Source organism: Narcine bancroftii, chromosome 14 (assembly GCF_036971445.1).
Source record: "Narcine bancroftii isolate sNarBan1 chromosome 14, sNarBan1.hap1, whole genome shotgun sequence".
NCBI classification, from domain to species: Eukaryota; Metazoa; Chordata; class Chondrichthyes; order Torpediniformes; family Narcinidae; genus Narcine; species Narcine bancroftii.
In genome coordinates, this window is record NC_091482.1 from 5,127,436 (window position 1) to 5,142,332 (window position 14,897).

General features: G+C 40.3%; 1 protein-coding gene across 2 annotated transcripts in view; it reads right to left on the reverse strand.

Annotated features, from left to right (window-relative positions):
* tex14 (testis expressed 14, intercellular bridge forming factor) overlaps positions 1 to 14,897 on the reverse strand; it is a 67,136-nt gene that overhangs the window by 4,207 nt on the left and 48,032 nt on the right. For both annotated transcript variants that reach the window (XM_069910457.1, XM_069910456.1), the window contains exons 22-25: positions 10,435 to 10,568; positions 9,246 to 9,424; positions 7,028 to 7,124; positions 1,111 to 1,288 (exon numbers count right to left, since the gene is read on the reverse strand). In XM_069910457.1, coding sequence (XP_069766558.1) covers positions 1,111 to 1,288; positions 7,028 to 7,124; positions 9,246 to 9,424; positions 10,435 to 10,568 — 588 coding nt within the window. The remainder of the gene's footprint in view (positions 1 to 1,110; positions 1,289 to 7,027; positions 7,125 to 9,245; positions 9,425 to 10,434; positions 10,569 to 14,897) is intronic.

Consider the following 14,897-nt stretch of genomic DNA (forward strand, 5'->3'; position numbering starts at 1 on the left):
TGGAGCAAGATATCTGCTGGAGGGCATCAATGGGTCAAGCAGCATCAGTGAGAGGAAAACAATGGACAATATTGATGAATGGTTCTGATCCAAAATGTCAACCATTCTTTTTCTTCCGTTTGACTTGCCAAATTCCTCCAGCAAAGTTTTCTTGGATTACAACAGGATCTGGATGAACTGGGAAAGTGGGCCAAAGAATGGCAGATGGAATTTAACCCATACAAGTGGGAGGTGTCGCATTTTAGGTTAAACCAGGGCAAGACGTTCTGGTTGGTCCCTGAAGAGTGTTGTCAAACAGAGATGGTAGAAAGTTCCAAGAACGTGGTCTTTGGCATTGAGTACAGGAACATACTAGTGTGAAGGACATTTACAGTGTTGTGTACAATCCTAGTTACCCAGCTGTAGGAAAGGTATCATTAAGCTGAGAAGTGTGCAGAAAAGATGCATGAGAATGTTACTGCAACTGGTAGGCTTGAGTTATAAGGAGAAGCTAGAAAGGCTGGGACTTTTCTCTCTTGTGTCCAAGACTAAGAGTGGACCTTTGTATAAATTTGTAAAATCATGAGGGTCTTGGATAAGTAAAATAGTCATGTCTGTTTCCCAGGGTTGGGGAATTAAAATAGTCACAGATGTAAGATGAGAGAGGAAAGATTAAAAAAGGACCTGAGGGGACGATTCTTCATTTGGAGGGTGATGAGTAGAGCTGCCAGAGGAAGTGGTAGAGGTGGGGACAATTACGAAGACCTTTAGACGGTTACATAAACAGGAAAACTTAGAGATATGAGCTGAATGCGGGCAAATGGGACTAACTTAGGCAGCATGGATGATTTGGGCAGAATGCTGAAGAACTCCATAACTCTTACATTTTATGTCAATGATGCATAGAAGAAGCTGAAGTTTATTTTGTTTGGGTGGTTGATTTTTATGACCCCTTTCAGGATGAATGAAGTTGCATACCAAGCATTTTTTATTTATCAATATCAAATCACTGGTCAGGAATAATTGTAGGATGCTGAAAGGAGTTTAGAAACCTGATTAGAAGGATGAGTGATTAAAGTCATTATGCTAGTTGTGAAATACAAAGGATGCTAGCTTGTTGGGTTCATTTACCTGTCGGTCTCTTCCATGAATTTTTGCACTCTGTACCTTCCACAATCGCTGGGATGGTCCAATGTCTCTTGGTTTGTTTGCTGCAGCCTCTCCGGCATAATCCTTTGTTCCTGATCCTCCACTAACTTCTGAATGTTGCCTTCTGATATGTCCAATGGCATCTGTTTTGCTTTGTCTTCTGTAAATGCGTTTGCAAGGAAGACACAATTCGTTATATATCATTTAAAAAAGCTTTGATGTCATCTGATATACAGGGCAAGCTTTTAAGAGATTTGTTGAGTGTTCTGTTGGATGCAACGGCAAACATTAGAGATCTGAAAAGATTGCTAACAGAACACTTTAAAAGCACTGCAGGTTCCTTGGCAACTGCAACTGGAACAACTTATTTGTATGTCTTTTCCAAGTATTCCCTGAAGGGCTTTTGGGGAATCAAAATACGCAGCAGTAGACTAAAAGTGGAGAAAACGCAGAGTGAGTATACCTTTTGAAAAGACTTCTATTAAGATGAATAATTGGGAATAAAAATAATAACTTATTTAAAGTTCTGGCTCGAAAGAGTTACACAATGCCTGCAGGAAGAGAAAATTTAAAATTTAGACATTCAGCATGGTAACAGGTCCTTCCTCCCATGAGTCCGTGCTGCCCAATTTATTAACAACCCTGGTACATTTTGGAGCAAATTGAGATGGAGTGTAAGCACGGAGGACTTTCCAAAGAGCAGCAATTAAAGATTGTCATGTAATATGACTTTTAGAATGTAACCTACATGAAATTCTTTAACTTTGCCCACCATAAAGAAGACAAAGTCACCACTTTGTCCAGCACCCCTCACAGAAATGAGGCGCCAGCAAGGAACAAACTCGCCACCCCCTGGTTTACAAGACCAGTGCTCAAACCACTGAACTATTGGAGCTTCTTATCAATGTTTTTGGCACTCCTTGTCTCCATAATATCCATCATCAAGTTTGCTCATCCAAACCTCTGCAACTTGTAATCATTTCAAACTGGCCTGGGAACAGCAAAGACTCATGATCTTAGTTGGATCTGGGTATTTGAGCATTTCTTACCATCATGACATCAGTGAATTCTGTGAATTCAAGTCCCTTCCAAAAATGATAGCCTTCTTAAAACAGGGGTAAGCTTTTAATTTTAAAATCATTCAATAATCCTATCACTTTAACCTGAGTTTGCTCAGTTGAAGCATCCTTGGATAGCATTAACATTAATGAGCAAGTGATGATTGAGTTCATCTGTAGGTTTTGATCTTTGCTTGAAATTCACCATGATGAGGCATTCTGCCAACTGACAGGATCCAACATCTCATTTACCACACTTAGATGATGAATGTGGTCAGCTCTTCTTCGGAGTAAGCCTCTGTAGAACGGAGTGCAATATTCCATAGCAATATGGATCAACCCATCAGGGAAAATGCACACCCAGTAGCATCATTGCATCCGGTGGTTAGAGGAGTCGCTCTGCATCTGATTCTTTGTGTCGAGCTGGGGTTCTCAATGTGACTGCCTGCTGCTGCTGCTGGGGTGGGATGAGACCATCAGTGATTTTTGGCTACAAAAGGATGCAGTGGTGTTTGTCAGAACACAACCTGCATTATTGTAGGAAACCAGATTCCATGCTCTGCGGGATGCACACAAGCAAACAGTTCTGCAGCTGACAAATCATGAGATGAATGAGATGCATTTTGGGCTGGCTGGAGCTTACTGGTCCTCTTGGACAAGGACTTGTCCTTGGCCAGTTGTTTTCAAAATGGCACTGTGCAAGGTGCAGGAATAAGTAGTAAGGAATGCACTGAATATGACTCAGCGGCTGTAAAGCCACTGTTTCAGAATGTCCTGCACTACACATTGACAGGCTGGAATATGAATAGTAACTTTCTGGACTGTCTTCTCACAGAAGTTGTTTTCATTCTAAATGGCATTTTTAAAAAATGGAATGAAATATCCTTCTCTGTTGAAGGATATTTCGATAGTACCATGCATTTTAAGTGTAACATGGAAACAGGCCATCCAACCCACCATTACATGCAGAGTTTTGAGCCCCAAACTGTTTTAATCCCATCTCCCAGCAATTGGGCTGATTCAGGTGGTTATCCGGACAATTTAAATGTTGATGATGACTCTATTTACACGGCTCTATCGGACAGTGTGGCAGGTGTTTACCACTCGCAGTGAAAAAGGAACCCCAAAGATACCCTTTAAATATCTTAACCTTCCCCTAATTCTATATGCTTTTGTTTTATTCACCTCTGATAAGAGCCTGAAGTCTATACTCCTCACAATTTTATACAATTGAATCATTTTATATAATGATATATTTCCACTCCAGGGAAAACAGATCCAAGCCTCCCTAGTCCTGCGTCACAAGTAAAAAGCTCCATCCCAGGCAATGTCCAGTGAATCTCATCTGTATCCTCTCCAGTGATGTCACATCCTTCCTACAGATGCAATTCTCCAACTGACCTGACCATGTTTCATAAAGGTGGGACATCACCTCCCTACTCTTGTATTAAATCGGCTAATGAATACCAGCACCCATGTGCCTTCCCAACCCGACCATCTTTGTGGATATATGGAATTCCACCACCAAGGTCCCTCCTCTTTAATATTCCTGATACTCATTCATGGTGAGTTTCCTCGCCCCATTAGTGCTCCCAAAATACATCATCTCACATTTATCAAGATCAATCGCAGTTTATCATTTCTCAGCATATTTCACCAACACATTGATCTCACATTGTAATCTGACTATGCTCCAAATTATCATCAACTCCACCAATCTTGTGAACTTTTTGATCATGCCATCTACATCAAAAATCATTCATAAATAAAGTATTACAAACCACAAGGTTCCCAGCTCCAGTCCTTAACCCTCCATCACCATCCTCTGTCACCTATTACCAAGCCAATTTTGGATCAGTGCCCTGAGTCTCACATGCCCTAACCTTTTGCATCAGTCTCCAGATTGGTTAGATTTGCCCTTGATAAAGATGTGGTGGCTACTATCTCTGATCATCCTTGCCTCTCCAAGTAATTATCAATCCTGCCCCTAAGAATGTTTTCCAATAACTTCCCTAGTATTTACAACGATGACAGATCTGTAAATGCAAGGCATTTCCCTGTTGCCCTTGAGAAGGGGGAAGCACTCCAATCATTTAGTAGAAAGCTTGTGGTCAGCAAAAATGTAAAGTCTTAGCCAGTCTCAGTAATTTCCTCCCTTGCATCAATCACATAGCAGCCTAGAATAAATCTCTTTCACCGCCCCCCCCACCCCCCCCCCCCAAGGCATGAGACACTCCCCTTGATATTGTAAAAATCACTCCATTGTCTTTGCTGCTTATTAACCATTTACTGACTGGTTGAGGTGTTGTTTGCACTAAACCTCCACTTTGTTCAGCTTCTGTTCTTTAACAGAACACTTTCTGCTGTAAACCTTTGCAGGAGCACTAGATGGCAGGTCTTAGCCTTTTCCTTTGCCAGCCTCACTGAGGTGCCCATGTCACCAGTTGCTGAGTGTACTCTCGGGAGAAATTAGTTTTCAAATATCAAACACATGATTCACCGGCACCCCCACCCCACAAAATTCATGGTGAAAAATGCAAGTATGAAAAAGCAGGTCTGAAAATTTTAATTTACATCCATCTATACAAAGGGAGGGAGCTTCACATGGATGCAAGTTTGGTAGAGGTTAAGAAATTACAGAGAAGTGATTTAGGGCAGGGGAAATGGGGTAAAACCTTCCCAGCATAGCCTTCAACATAATGGCCACTCTATTTACAGAATCCAACACCAAGTGCCATCGTGTGCTACACTTCAACCCACCTCTGGTGAGGAATACTCCATACCAAATGAACTGTGCCACACTATCCATTCCCTGAGATAAGTTTCTGATAGCAACTTTGACTATCAATCAGCTAGGCAGCAGTCCACACAGAATGCTCACAAGGCAACATGGGATGATGCCCGATTAGACTGTCAAAGCATTAATGACATTGACATATTCCCAGTGAATGCACCAAATTACCTTGCAGAATGAAGATTATGTGTTGACTATATTTATTGGGAATGAAATGTATTTATGTGCAAAATATGGAAATTATTTCTACAAGCTTTTGGTAAGAGGACAAAATTAAGGGCATCACGAAAAGAGCAAAGAGAGAAATGCTTTCTTATGAATTGTAAATGTTATGGAATTCCCCATCTGGAAAAATAGCACCTTTTAAAAGGGAAGTGCTTAAATAAATTATTGTACAATCCAATGTTTTTCAGTTTTAGATTCAATTGTGTGCTTGCTTCCTGACTTCCAGTTAGTAAAAACTCCAAGATTTTGACACCGTAATGATGAATGAATGGTAAGGCAGCTGAGTGTATTTGGAGCTGTTGTGGTTTCCATGTTCCCGTGACTGGAGCAGTTATGTTTGGATAAACTGCTGTGTGGCACCAATTGCAGAAAATGCCCATTACAGCATAGACCCAGGGATGCTGGGCAAGCAAAGGATGGAGTTTCATCTGAGAAGAGCTTTGTGTTCGTTGGCTAATGGGTAGGTGAAGAAAGCGGCGGCAGGTATCTTTGCATTCCTGTTCCATTTTCCAGTCTCTTCATCGCTGGCTGTAGCTATTTGTACCCCACATTCTGCAACAGTGATAACCTCCCCACCAGACTGCGTGCTATTGGGGATGCTGGAGACAGTCATCTTGACCATAAACTTGGGAGTCGAAGTAGGCCATCCAGCCTGTTGAGTCTGGTCTACCATTCCATCATCAATTGATCCATTCTCCTCCGACTCAGCCCAACTTCCCTGTCTTCTCCACATAACTTTTGATACCCTGACTCTTCAAACGCCAATCAATTTCTGCCTTAAATACATCTGATAACCTGGCCTCCACAGCTGCCCATGGTAGCAAATTCCAGATGTTCACTACTCTAGCTAAAGAAATTCCTCTGCATCTGTTTTAAATGGGCACCCTTCAGTCTTGAAGTTGTGCCACTTACCCACCCTGATGTGTATTATTCTTCATCCATGAAGAAAAATGAGGACACCAGGAGGAATTATCACTTGAAGACTAGTTTGGAAGGTAGTATGCAAAGTCCTTTTGAGGTCATCCTGTATAAAATAAAACCTTGGCTTTGATCAGCCTGCTCATTTTCCTTTTTTTTAAAAAAAAATGTCAGATCATTGGAAGGATGGGATCCCTATTATACACCCATCATTTTGTCCCAGTCACTAGCATCTTTGAGAAGGCAGAATGCTTCAGATATTCGATGGCTGGTTAATGGACTCCCTTTACAGCTGACATGCTTTAAGATGGTCGTCTTTGTTTGCTGCTCTGTTAAATGTACTTTCTGAGATCATAGTTTGATGGATTTGCAAAGTCAACATGCTTACTTTGTTATATTAACTATGGTTTTTACACATCATGAAATATTACTGCAGTTTCATGTTGACATTTTTTAAAAACTCTCTGTAGGACCACTTTCTGTTCTTTATACTGTATGCCACTGAAATGGTTAAGCACATTTTTGCAGGTTGTCAGGAAACTCTAATGAGAGTTCACTGACTCAAAATGTTAACTGTTTTCTTTTCACAGATGTTGCCTGAACGGCTGAGCGTTTTCAGAATTTTTTGTTTTTGTTTCGCATTTCCAACTTCTACAATATTTTGCTTTTGAATTCATATCCGAGAACCCATTTAACCATTGGTAATAAGCCATGACATCGGACAGCACTGAACTCCTGTATGTGCAAGGCTGAGTTTAAACTGTATTTGGAGTCATGAAATGGCAGGAGTGGGTGGTGGTGGTCCTAGCCCTTATTATTCACAGTAACATCACTTCAATGCAGTCCTGTACAGAAAGTACTCCTTCAGGCTCTTGTCTCTTATAATACTGAAGAAATATTTTACCTGTCAACTGGGTGATGGGATTGGGAGGAGCTGTATACAGCTGTCCACGGGCTGCTTCTCCTGGGAACTTATCAATGTTGAAATCTGATGGCATTGCCTAAGATCAGAAGAAAACTGAAAGCAAGTTGTTGTTTGTAAAATTAAGCTGTAAAAATGCCTGAGGACTATTCCAATGTCATGGGACCTGTCAGTTACAAATAATTTCCATTCATATTGTCTTCTAACAAAACCTCCCAATCCATTTAGTTTGAATGGCTTTAGTCAAGCAACAACTGGACAAGCAAAAGAATAAAAGTTTTGAAGGATTAACTAAAGTGCTTTAATGGAAAAACCTTCAGTTGCAATATCGGCTTCTGAAGAACAGTACATCAGGTACTTCACTCAATAATATTATTACAGCCAATATTTCAAAAACTTTAAAATTAGAGAAATCTTTTTCTGGAAACAAATGTAGGATTGTGAGTATATGGTGCACAGGAGCATGAAGTGGAAGGAAAAAAGCTCCGAGACCATTCCACTGAGTTCACAATAGAATCAGAAAGGAGCCAATTGTGAGGGGTGGGGGGGAGTTGGATGGCAAAGATCATTGTAAAACTGGCATTGATTTTGTATGACTGAGCATCTTAGCTGGATGGGGGACAAGACCATATAACCACTTACAGCACAGAACAGGCCAGTTCAGCCCTACTAGTCCATGCTATAGCAAATCCCCACCCTCCTAGTCCCACTGACCAGCACCCGGTCCATACCCCTCCAGTCCTCTCCTATCCATGTAACTATCCATTCTTTCCTTAAATGTAACCAATGATCCCGCCTCGACCACGTCTGTCGGAAGCTCATTCCACATCCCCACCACCCTCTGCGTAAAGAAATTTCCCCTCATGTTCCCCTTATAATTTTCCCCCTTCAATCTTAAGCCATGTCCTCTAGTTTGAATCTCCCCCTTTCTTAATTGAAAAAGCCTATCCACATTTACTGTCTGTCCCTTTTAAAATCTTAAACACCTCTATCAAGTCCCCTCTCAATCTTCTACGCTCCAGAGAAAAAAGCCCCAGTCTTCACAACCTTTCCCTGTAACTCAGACCCCGAAATCCTGTCAACATTCTCGTGAACCTTCTCTGCATTCTCTCTATTTTGTTTATATCTTTCCTATAATTTGGTGACCAAAACTGTACACAGTACTCCAAATTTGGCCTCACCAATGCCTTGTACAATTTCATCATAACCTCCCTACTCTTGAATTCAGTACTCCGATTTATGAAGGCCAACATTCCAAATGCCTTCTTCACCACACCATCTACCTGAGTATCAGCCTTGAGGGTACTATTTACCATCACTCCTAAATCCCTTTGTTGCTCTGCACTCCTCAATTGTCTACCATTCAATGTATATGACCTATTTAAATTTGCCTTTCCAAAATGCAGCACCTCACATTTATCTGTATTAAATTCCATCAGCCATTTCTCAGCCCACACCTCCAGCCTTCCTAAATCACCTTTTAATCTACGGTAATCTACCTCACTGTCCACAACACCACCAATCTTTGTGTCATCCGCAAACTTGCTTATCCAATTCTCTACCCCTACATCCAGATCGTTAATATATATAACAAATAATAGTGGACCCAGGACCGAACCCTGAGGAACTCCACTAGTCACCAGCCTCCAATTGGACAAACAATTTTCTACCACTACTCTCTGACACCTCCCATCCAACCACTGCTGAATCCATTTCACTACCTCCTTATTTATACCTAATGCCTCCACCTTTTTTCCTAACCTCCTGTGGGGAACTTTGTCAAAAGCTTTACTAAAGTCCAAATAGACAACATCCACAGCTTTCCCTCATCAACCTTTTTTGTAACCCCCTCGAAGAACTCAATCAGGTTTGTCAAGCATGATCTACCCCTGACAAAACCATGCTGATTACTCCCTATCAAGAGAAATGAAGCCTGGCAGATCCCGTGTAGGAAAAGAATAAAGCAGAAATGGGTGGCAGTTAGTGTAGTTACAGCAACCGGAGTTCGACTCGAGCGCTGTCATTAAGGAGTTTATACATTCTTTCTGTGTGTGTGTGGGTTTCTTCCCACCCTTCAAGAAGTACAGGGGTTGTAGGCGATTGGATGTAATTAGGCCGCACAGGCTTGTGGGCTGGAAGGGCCTGTTACTGTGCTGTATGTCTGAATAAAAATCTAATGATTATGTCCTCTATTACTCACAGAGAAGGTGATTGGGTTTTGGATGTTGCTGGTCTCATCGCAAGCTGTTGCAAATGTCCCAGGAGATATCACACTTGACTCAGAGCTGTGCCACAGGGAGGTGTCTATAATCTTAGACTGCAGCAGCAGTGATTCAAATCTCGTGTGATGCGGACAACAGCCTGAAGAGATATTCTTCCCTGGAGTGTAACACAAATTTATTTACAGCATAAAAATAAAATGATAATTTAAACAACTCAAACACATTATTTGATGGCTCTCAAATTATAATATGCTAAAATTCAAAAGAAAAAATATTTGAATTTATAATCAAAATAGATCCAAATCAATCTTGTCATGAAGAAAACTCCACAGTTAATTTGCTTACAAGCAGTGTCACCAAGAGGCGTGCATTCCTCTTACAGCAGTACTTATCCAATCTGTTCTATCATCTGATGTCAGATGGGACAAAATTTTAACACCAACTGAATGCTGGCACCTCCGCCAGTCCCATAGCTTCAGTATTCAGTTCTCCTTGCATTCGATGCTGGTCCTGATCTACCATTCTGAAATGCGAAAGTTTCTTTAAAAAGAAAATCCCATTGTTTTCATATATTGGAAAATGCTCTCAAATGGTTACAAGTGTGTACGAGTAAAATGGCATTCATTTCAAATGTTCTACATCTACAGAAGAATTTATTAGTCCTGACTTGCAGCTCATTTTTACCCAGACTATCAAACAACAGACATGCTGTACCAGACTTCATTCATAGTGGTGTGAGTCTCAGTTCTGGTTGCAACAGAAATGGTATCTCATGCTCAATACAATTTTCATGCAGAACAATAATATTACATCTATCATTTCTTAATGTGAAGAACCCATGAAATAAATGAAGTGCTTAGGTTAGTGACACATACACAAACACCAGCGTCATACCCCGCTTTTCTGGCTTGGCTTAATCAGCCAGGTTATCACTACAGGCTGGAGTTTTGCACCAAAAATCATGCCCCTCCTTTTCAAATTTTCCATCTACTTCCTTACAACATCACGATCCCCACACTAAAGGGGCCCAGCAAGCAGCCAAACATTTAGGCTACCCTGTCTGATGACGTACTGATGAATGGGGCACCCATGTTGCCAAATTCTTGATCATAAAGAGCTACAGGTTTTTTTAAAATATATATACACCTCCATTTGACTTCTGCTTACCTGTGATGACAGAATATGGAGTACTGTTATTGATCGGCCCATCTGTACATAAAGGTGTTGTGGAAAGCAGAAGTTTATTCATGAAATGTATGTCACACGGAATGCAGGAAAGGTCCTGGATATCAGAAAATGATCTAGGTCAAGAGAAACAAAGAAAATGTGGGAAAAAAAGTTATTTCAGTTGTATAAAAATAGATTTTAATATCAAAATGATTCTCCCAGTATTCACTCTATAACCATCATTTTTTGTAATTTTTTTTCTTTATCGCACGATGAACCATATCAACCAAAATATTTTCAGCTGTTTCTCATTAAATATGCACAGTGACATTTTCTCTCTTTTCTCCCTCTCCATATAACCAACTTCTCCATGCACTTTCATTATAGTAGACATCAGTGTCACTGGGAGACAGTCAGAGGCATGTCACCTTTATCTTCCTAGGATGCTCTTTTGAAGCAGGTGGAGACATCTGACCATTGTAGTGAGAGGTTGAAAATATCTGCAAAAAATCCAGCCAGTTGGTTTGCACAGGTTCTATAAGGAACCGGCCAGGTACACTGTTTGGGCTGGATGCTTTCTGAGGATTCAATCTCCTGAAGGTTCTGTTCACATCCGCCTCAGAGGCTGGGAGCACAGTCACCAGGAACTGTGAGGGCCTGCAAGGGCTCTTGACTATTTTTTCTTCTGAAGCAAGTATAGACAGCACTGAGCTCATCCAGAAGTGATGTATTGCAATTGATGATGGAGAACTGTTAAAAGGGTGAAGAGAAATGAGGGATGAACAGAATAAATATTTTGCATGTCTTCACAGTGGAGGACACCAGTGGCATGCCAGAAATTTGGGAATCAGGAGTCATTGTCTAATTCTAAGGAGAAGGTGCTTGGGAAGGTGAATAAGTCACCTGGGCCAGATGGACTACAACCCTAGGTTCTCAAAGAGATAGCTGAAGTAATTGTGAACACATTAACAGTGATATTTCAGAAATTGCTAGAGTTGGGAATGGTTCCAGAGAACTGGAAAATTGCAAATGTCACTCCAAAAGGGAGAGAGGCAAAAGACCGGTTAGCCAAACTTCATTGGTTGGCAAGGTTCTAAAGTCCATTATTCAGGGTAAGCTTTCAGAGTTCTTGAAAGTACAAGGCCTGCACCTGCATCAAATTCCACTATAGAAAAGATTATTTCACTTTGCTCAGACTTCTGATGGAAATATTTCCAGATAAACTTCATGGATACACGCATTCAATTAACAGAATCAAAAGGTTGTACATCCTAAAAGATGCAATCACATCCAGTACTGATCTCACATATAATTTGTAAATGCAGTAACTTAATTTTCAAAACAGCAATTTTATTAATTTTATCAAAGAATCAAGTTGTTTTAGCCAAGAAACTAGACTACACTACTACTAAAGAGAAAGTGAACAGCCCTCTGAGATAAACTTGTTTGCTAAAGAAAAAAGCAATGCTAATAATTCTTTGCTACTTGTCCAGTGGAAAATGATGTGTGGGATTAGGGATTACTGAAGCATCCAGAATAGAAGAGAGAATAATTATGAACATGTATTATTATTTAAAATGGAGAATTATGATGATTTCACTTGTAAATTTCCTCTCACTGAGAGGACCTGACCCAGTTGGGTGCAAAAGACATTTGAAATGATGTCAACACAATTTCAGTCTTGAGGTGGTTGCAGGAGATTCAGCGGTTCATAGTCAGGTCGTTGTAAAATTGGACAGAGAGTCATTCTGCTGGTACAAGTACACAAATTTAGAGATCATTCAAATTTTCCTTAATGTCCATTTTAAAAAAAATAATTCATTCTCTGCATTGACCTGCTTTTGGTGCCGATTCTGACTAATTACACTGAACAAGGAAGATTTTGTTTCATGAACACTTTTGGGTGTATTTTATGTATTTTGGGCTGCTGACCATAAAAGTCACTGTAACATTTTCTTATCATGTACCTTTTTTAGGTATAACCTATTTTTGTGATTTTCTGTCATGTTTTAAGTCAACTTCAAGCAGACAAAACTATGAAGTGTAACATGTCATTGAAAAATCATTTTCTGCATTTGCACTCAGACGCCTTCACCGCTGATCTTAGTGCAGTCAGTGACGAACATGGTGAATGATTTCACCAGGATATTGTGACCATGGAAAAGGGGTACCATGGCAACTGGAATCCATCAATGTTGGCTGACTATTGTTGGACACTGATACAAGAGGCATCAGATGCTGAGTACAAACAAAAATCAGTGGCAAAACATTTTTAGGTCATCTGAACTAATGCAATGTGTTTGCATCATTATGCAATTAAACATGCTAAATTCAATCAAAGTTAATTTAATATTTCCCCAACTTCCTACGTGATTCAGCTGAAATTATCTTTGTGTTTAGTTTTAAGTTGTCAATCATAATCCCAAATTTCATTTCAGTAAGCAAACCTTTGGGAAAAAAATTGTTGTCCAGTGTTATAGTTTAATGGGGTGAGGAACACTGGAAAAGAGAAATTAAAAAAAGATGACCCTGGATTCAATTGAAGGGCTATATTCTAACCTTGCCCAGTGTTTTATACCTAAGAACATGACGTAGTGGAAGCCTGGGGCCACCTGGCGCTTGATGAACACAGAGAAGCAGGAGAAACCCAGAGAGTCAGTCAACGTTTTAAATTTAAACATACAGCATGGTAACAGGCCATTTCAGCCCACGAGTCCATGCTGCCCAATTTACCTATATCCCAGGTACATTACGAATGGTGGGAGGAGACAGGAACCCGCCTCCCCCCCCCCCCCCCCACCCTGGGAAAACCCACGCTGACACAGGGAGAATGTACAAACTCCTTACAGACAGCGCTGGATTCAAACCCCGGTCATGATCACTGGCGCTGTAAAGGTGCTGCGCTAACTTCTATGTTAACTGTGCTCCCCTTTTGCGTCGAGACCCTTTATTGAGACTCCGTGTTTATTGAGACCTTTAGTGTTTGACCTTGAGACAGTTTTAAATGGTCAGTAGACTTGGTGTGTATGTCCTATTTTATGGAGTCAGAAATTAGAGAATAAACAATAGTGTATTATTAAACAAAAAAGTGTGCGGTATTCTTCGTATGATCCAAGAGAAATAATATCAATGGTGTTCTTGCCATGATTCATAACTGATTTCTCTCACCTTCTTGAGTGAATCTTTCCATTTAGTATATAACTGAGGATTAGAAAATGTCATTTTTCATGTCATATTCCTGTTATTAGTCCTGGAAGCTCATAGGATATGCTTTAATAGGCACTTTTTTCCTCTCTCAATGCCTACCATAACTGATATTCATTATAACCTCATAGTAAAAACATTAGGTATATGGTATCCTAGTGTAGTGACAAGTTGAGTGGGGCTGGAAGAGGAACTAAAAGAATAGTGGCTTTGAAATCACTTAAATATTTTGATATAATTTTGTTAAATGGTTAGTGTTATTAGCCCAGAGGACCTCAAAACCCAACAGCAATAGAAATTCACCAAGACAAATGATTACTAAATCAAAAGTTGCTTTAAATTATCTTTAATTTGAAAACAGGATCAAACTTTCTTATTACTATTAACTTAACCCCTATCTAATTCTAAGCGCACGTGTTTGTAATGTGTTATAAGTTCAGAAAAGTTCTTTGATTCACAGTCCAATCTCACTTCTCACTCCTCCAAGTTCACTGGTTGCAGGCAATTCTTATACTGTGCACAGAATTTAACATTTATAAAGTTCACCAGGCTTTGGTGCTTGAAAGATAAATGGTTATCTGAGAGGGGGGGGTGGGGGGGTGGCTTGGGAGGAAGGAGGTGGGGGGAGAAAAAGTCACTGTAAATGTGTGGAAAAGAAAAAGTGTATATCATGGCTATTGTGATTTATGGTGTGAAAAATAAAAAATTTAAATTAAAAAAAAAATATATAAATGGTTATCGCTGAGGAAAGTTCTTGTCAGTTTTCAGAGAGAGATTTGTTGCTCATTGGACACCCACAACTGATACCTTCTGAACAGCCATTTCAGTGTCTTGCTGAAGAAACTTGCCATATCAGGGATTTCCAGATGATAACCTCTTTCTTTGGTCACCACAAAGTTCCTTTTTGTTTCCCTTATTTCAAGTGAAACATTATGTAGCCAGCCCTCTCCTCTTGTCTGGACTTTGACCAGGCTGAACTAAGAACTCGCAACCTGTCTTCAAAATGGGGTTTTTCCACAAGCTTGCCACTTGTCATGTTCCAGTCCCAGCTATGCCTGTTGAACTGTAGAACTGAATTCTCTCTCTCTCTCAGAAAAAAGGCTGTTTTACTTCCTCTGCTTGCAAAACCACATGACCCTCTTAGAACAGCCAACTGCACTCAGACAGACTGCGGCTCCGGGCCTAATCTTCTGAGTTCGTTCATTTGTTGCTTTCCTAAACAACAATCCATCATTCCACAGGATGTCCAATCAACACCT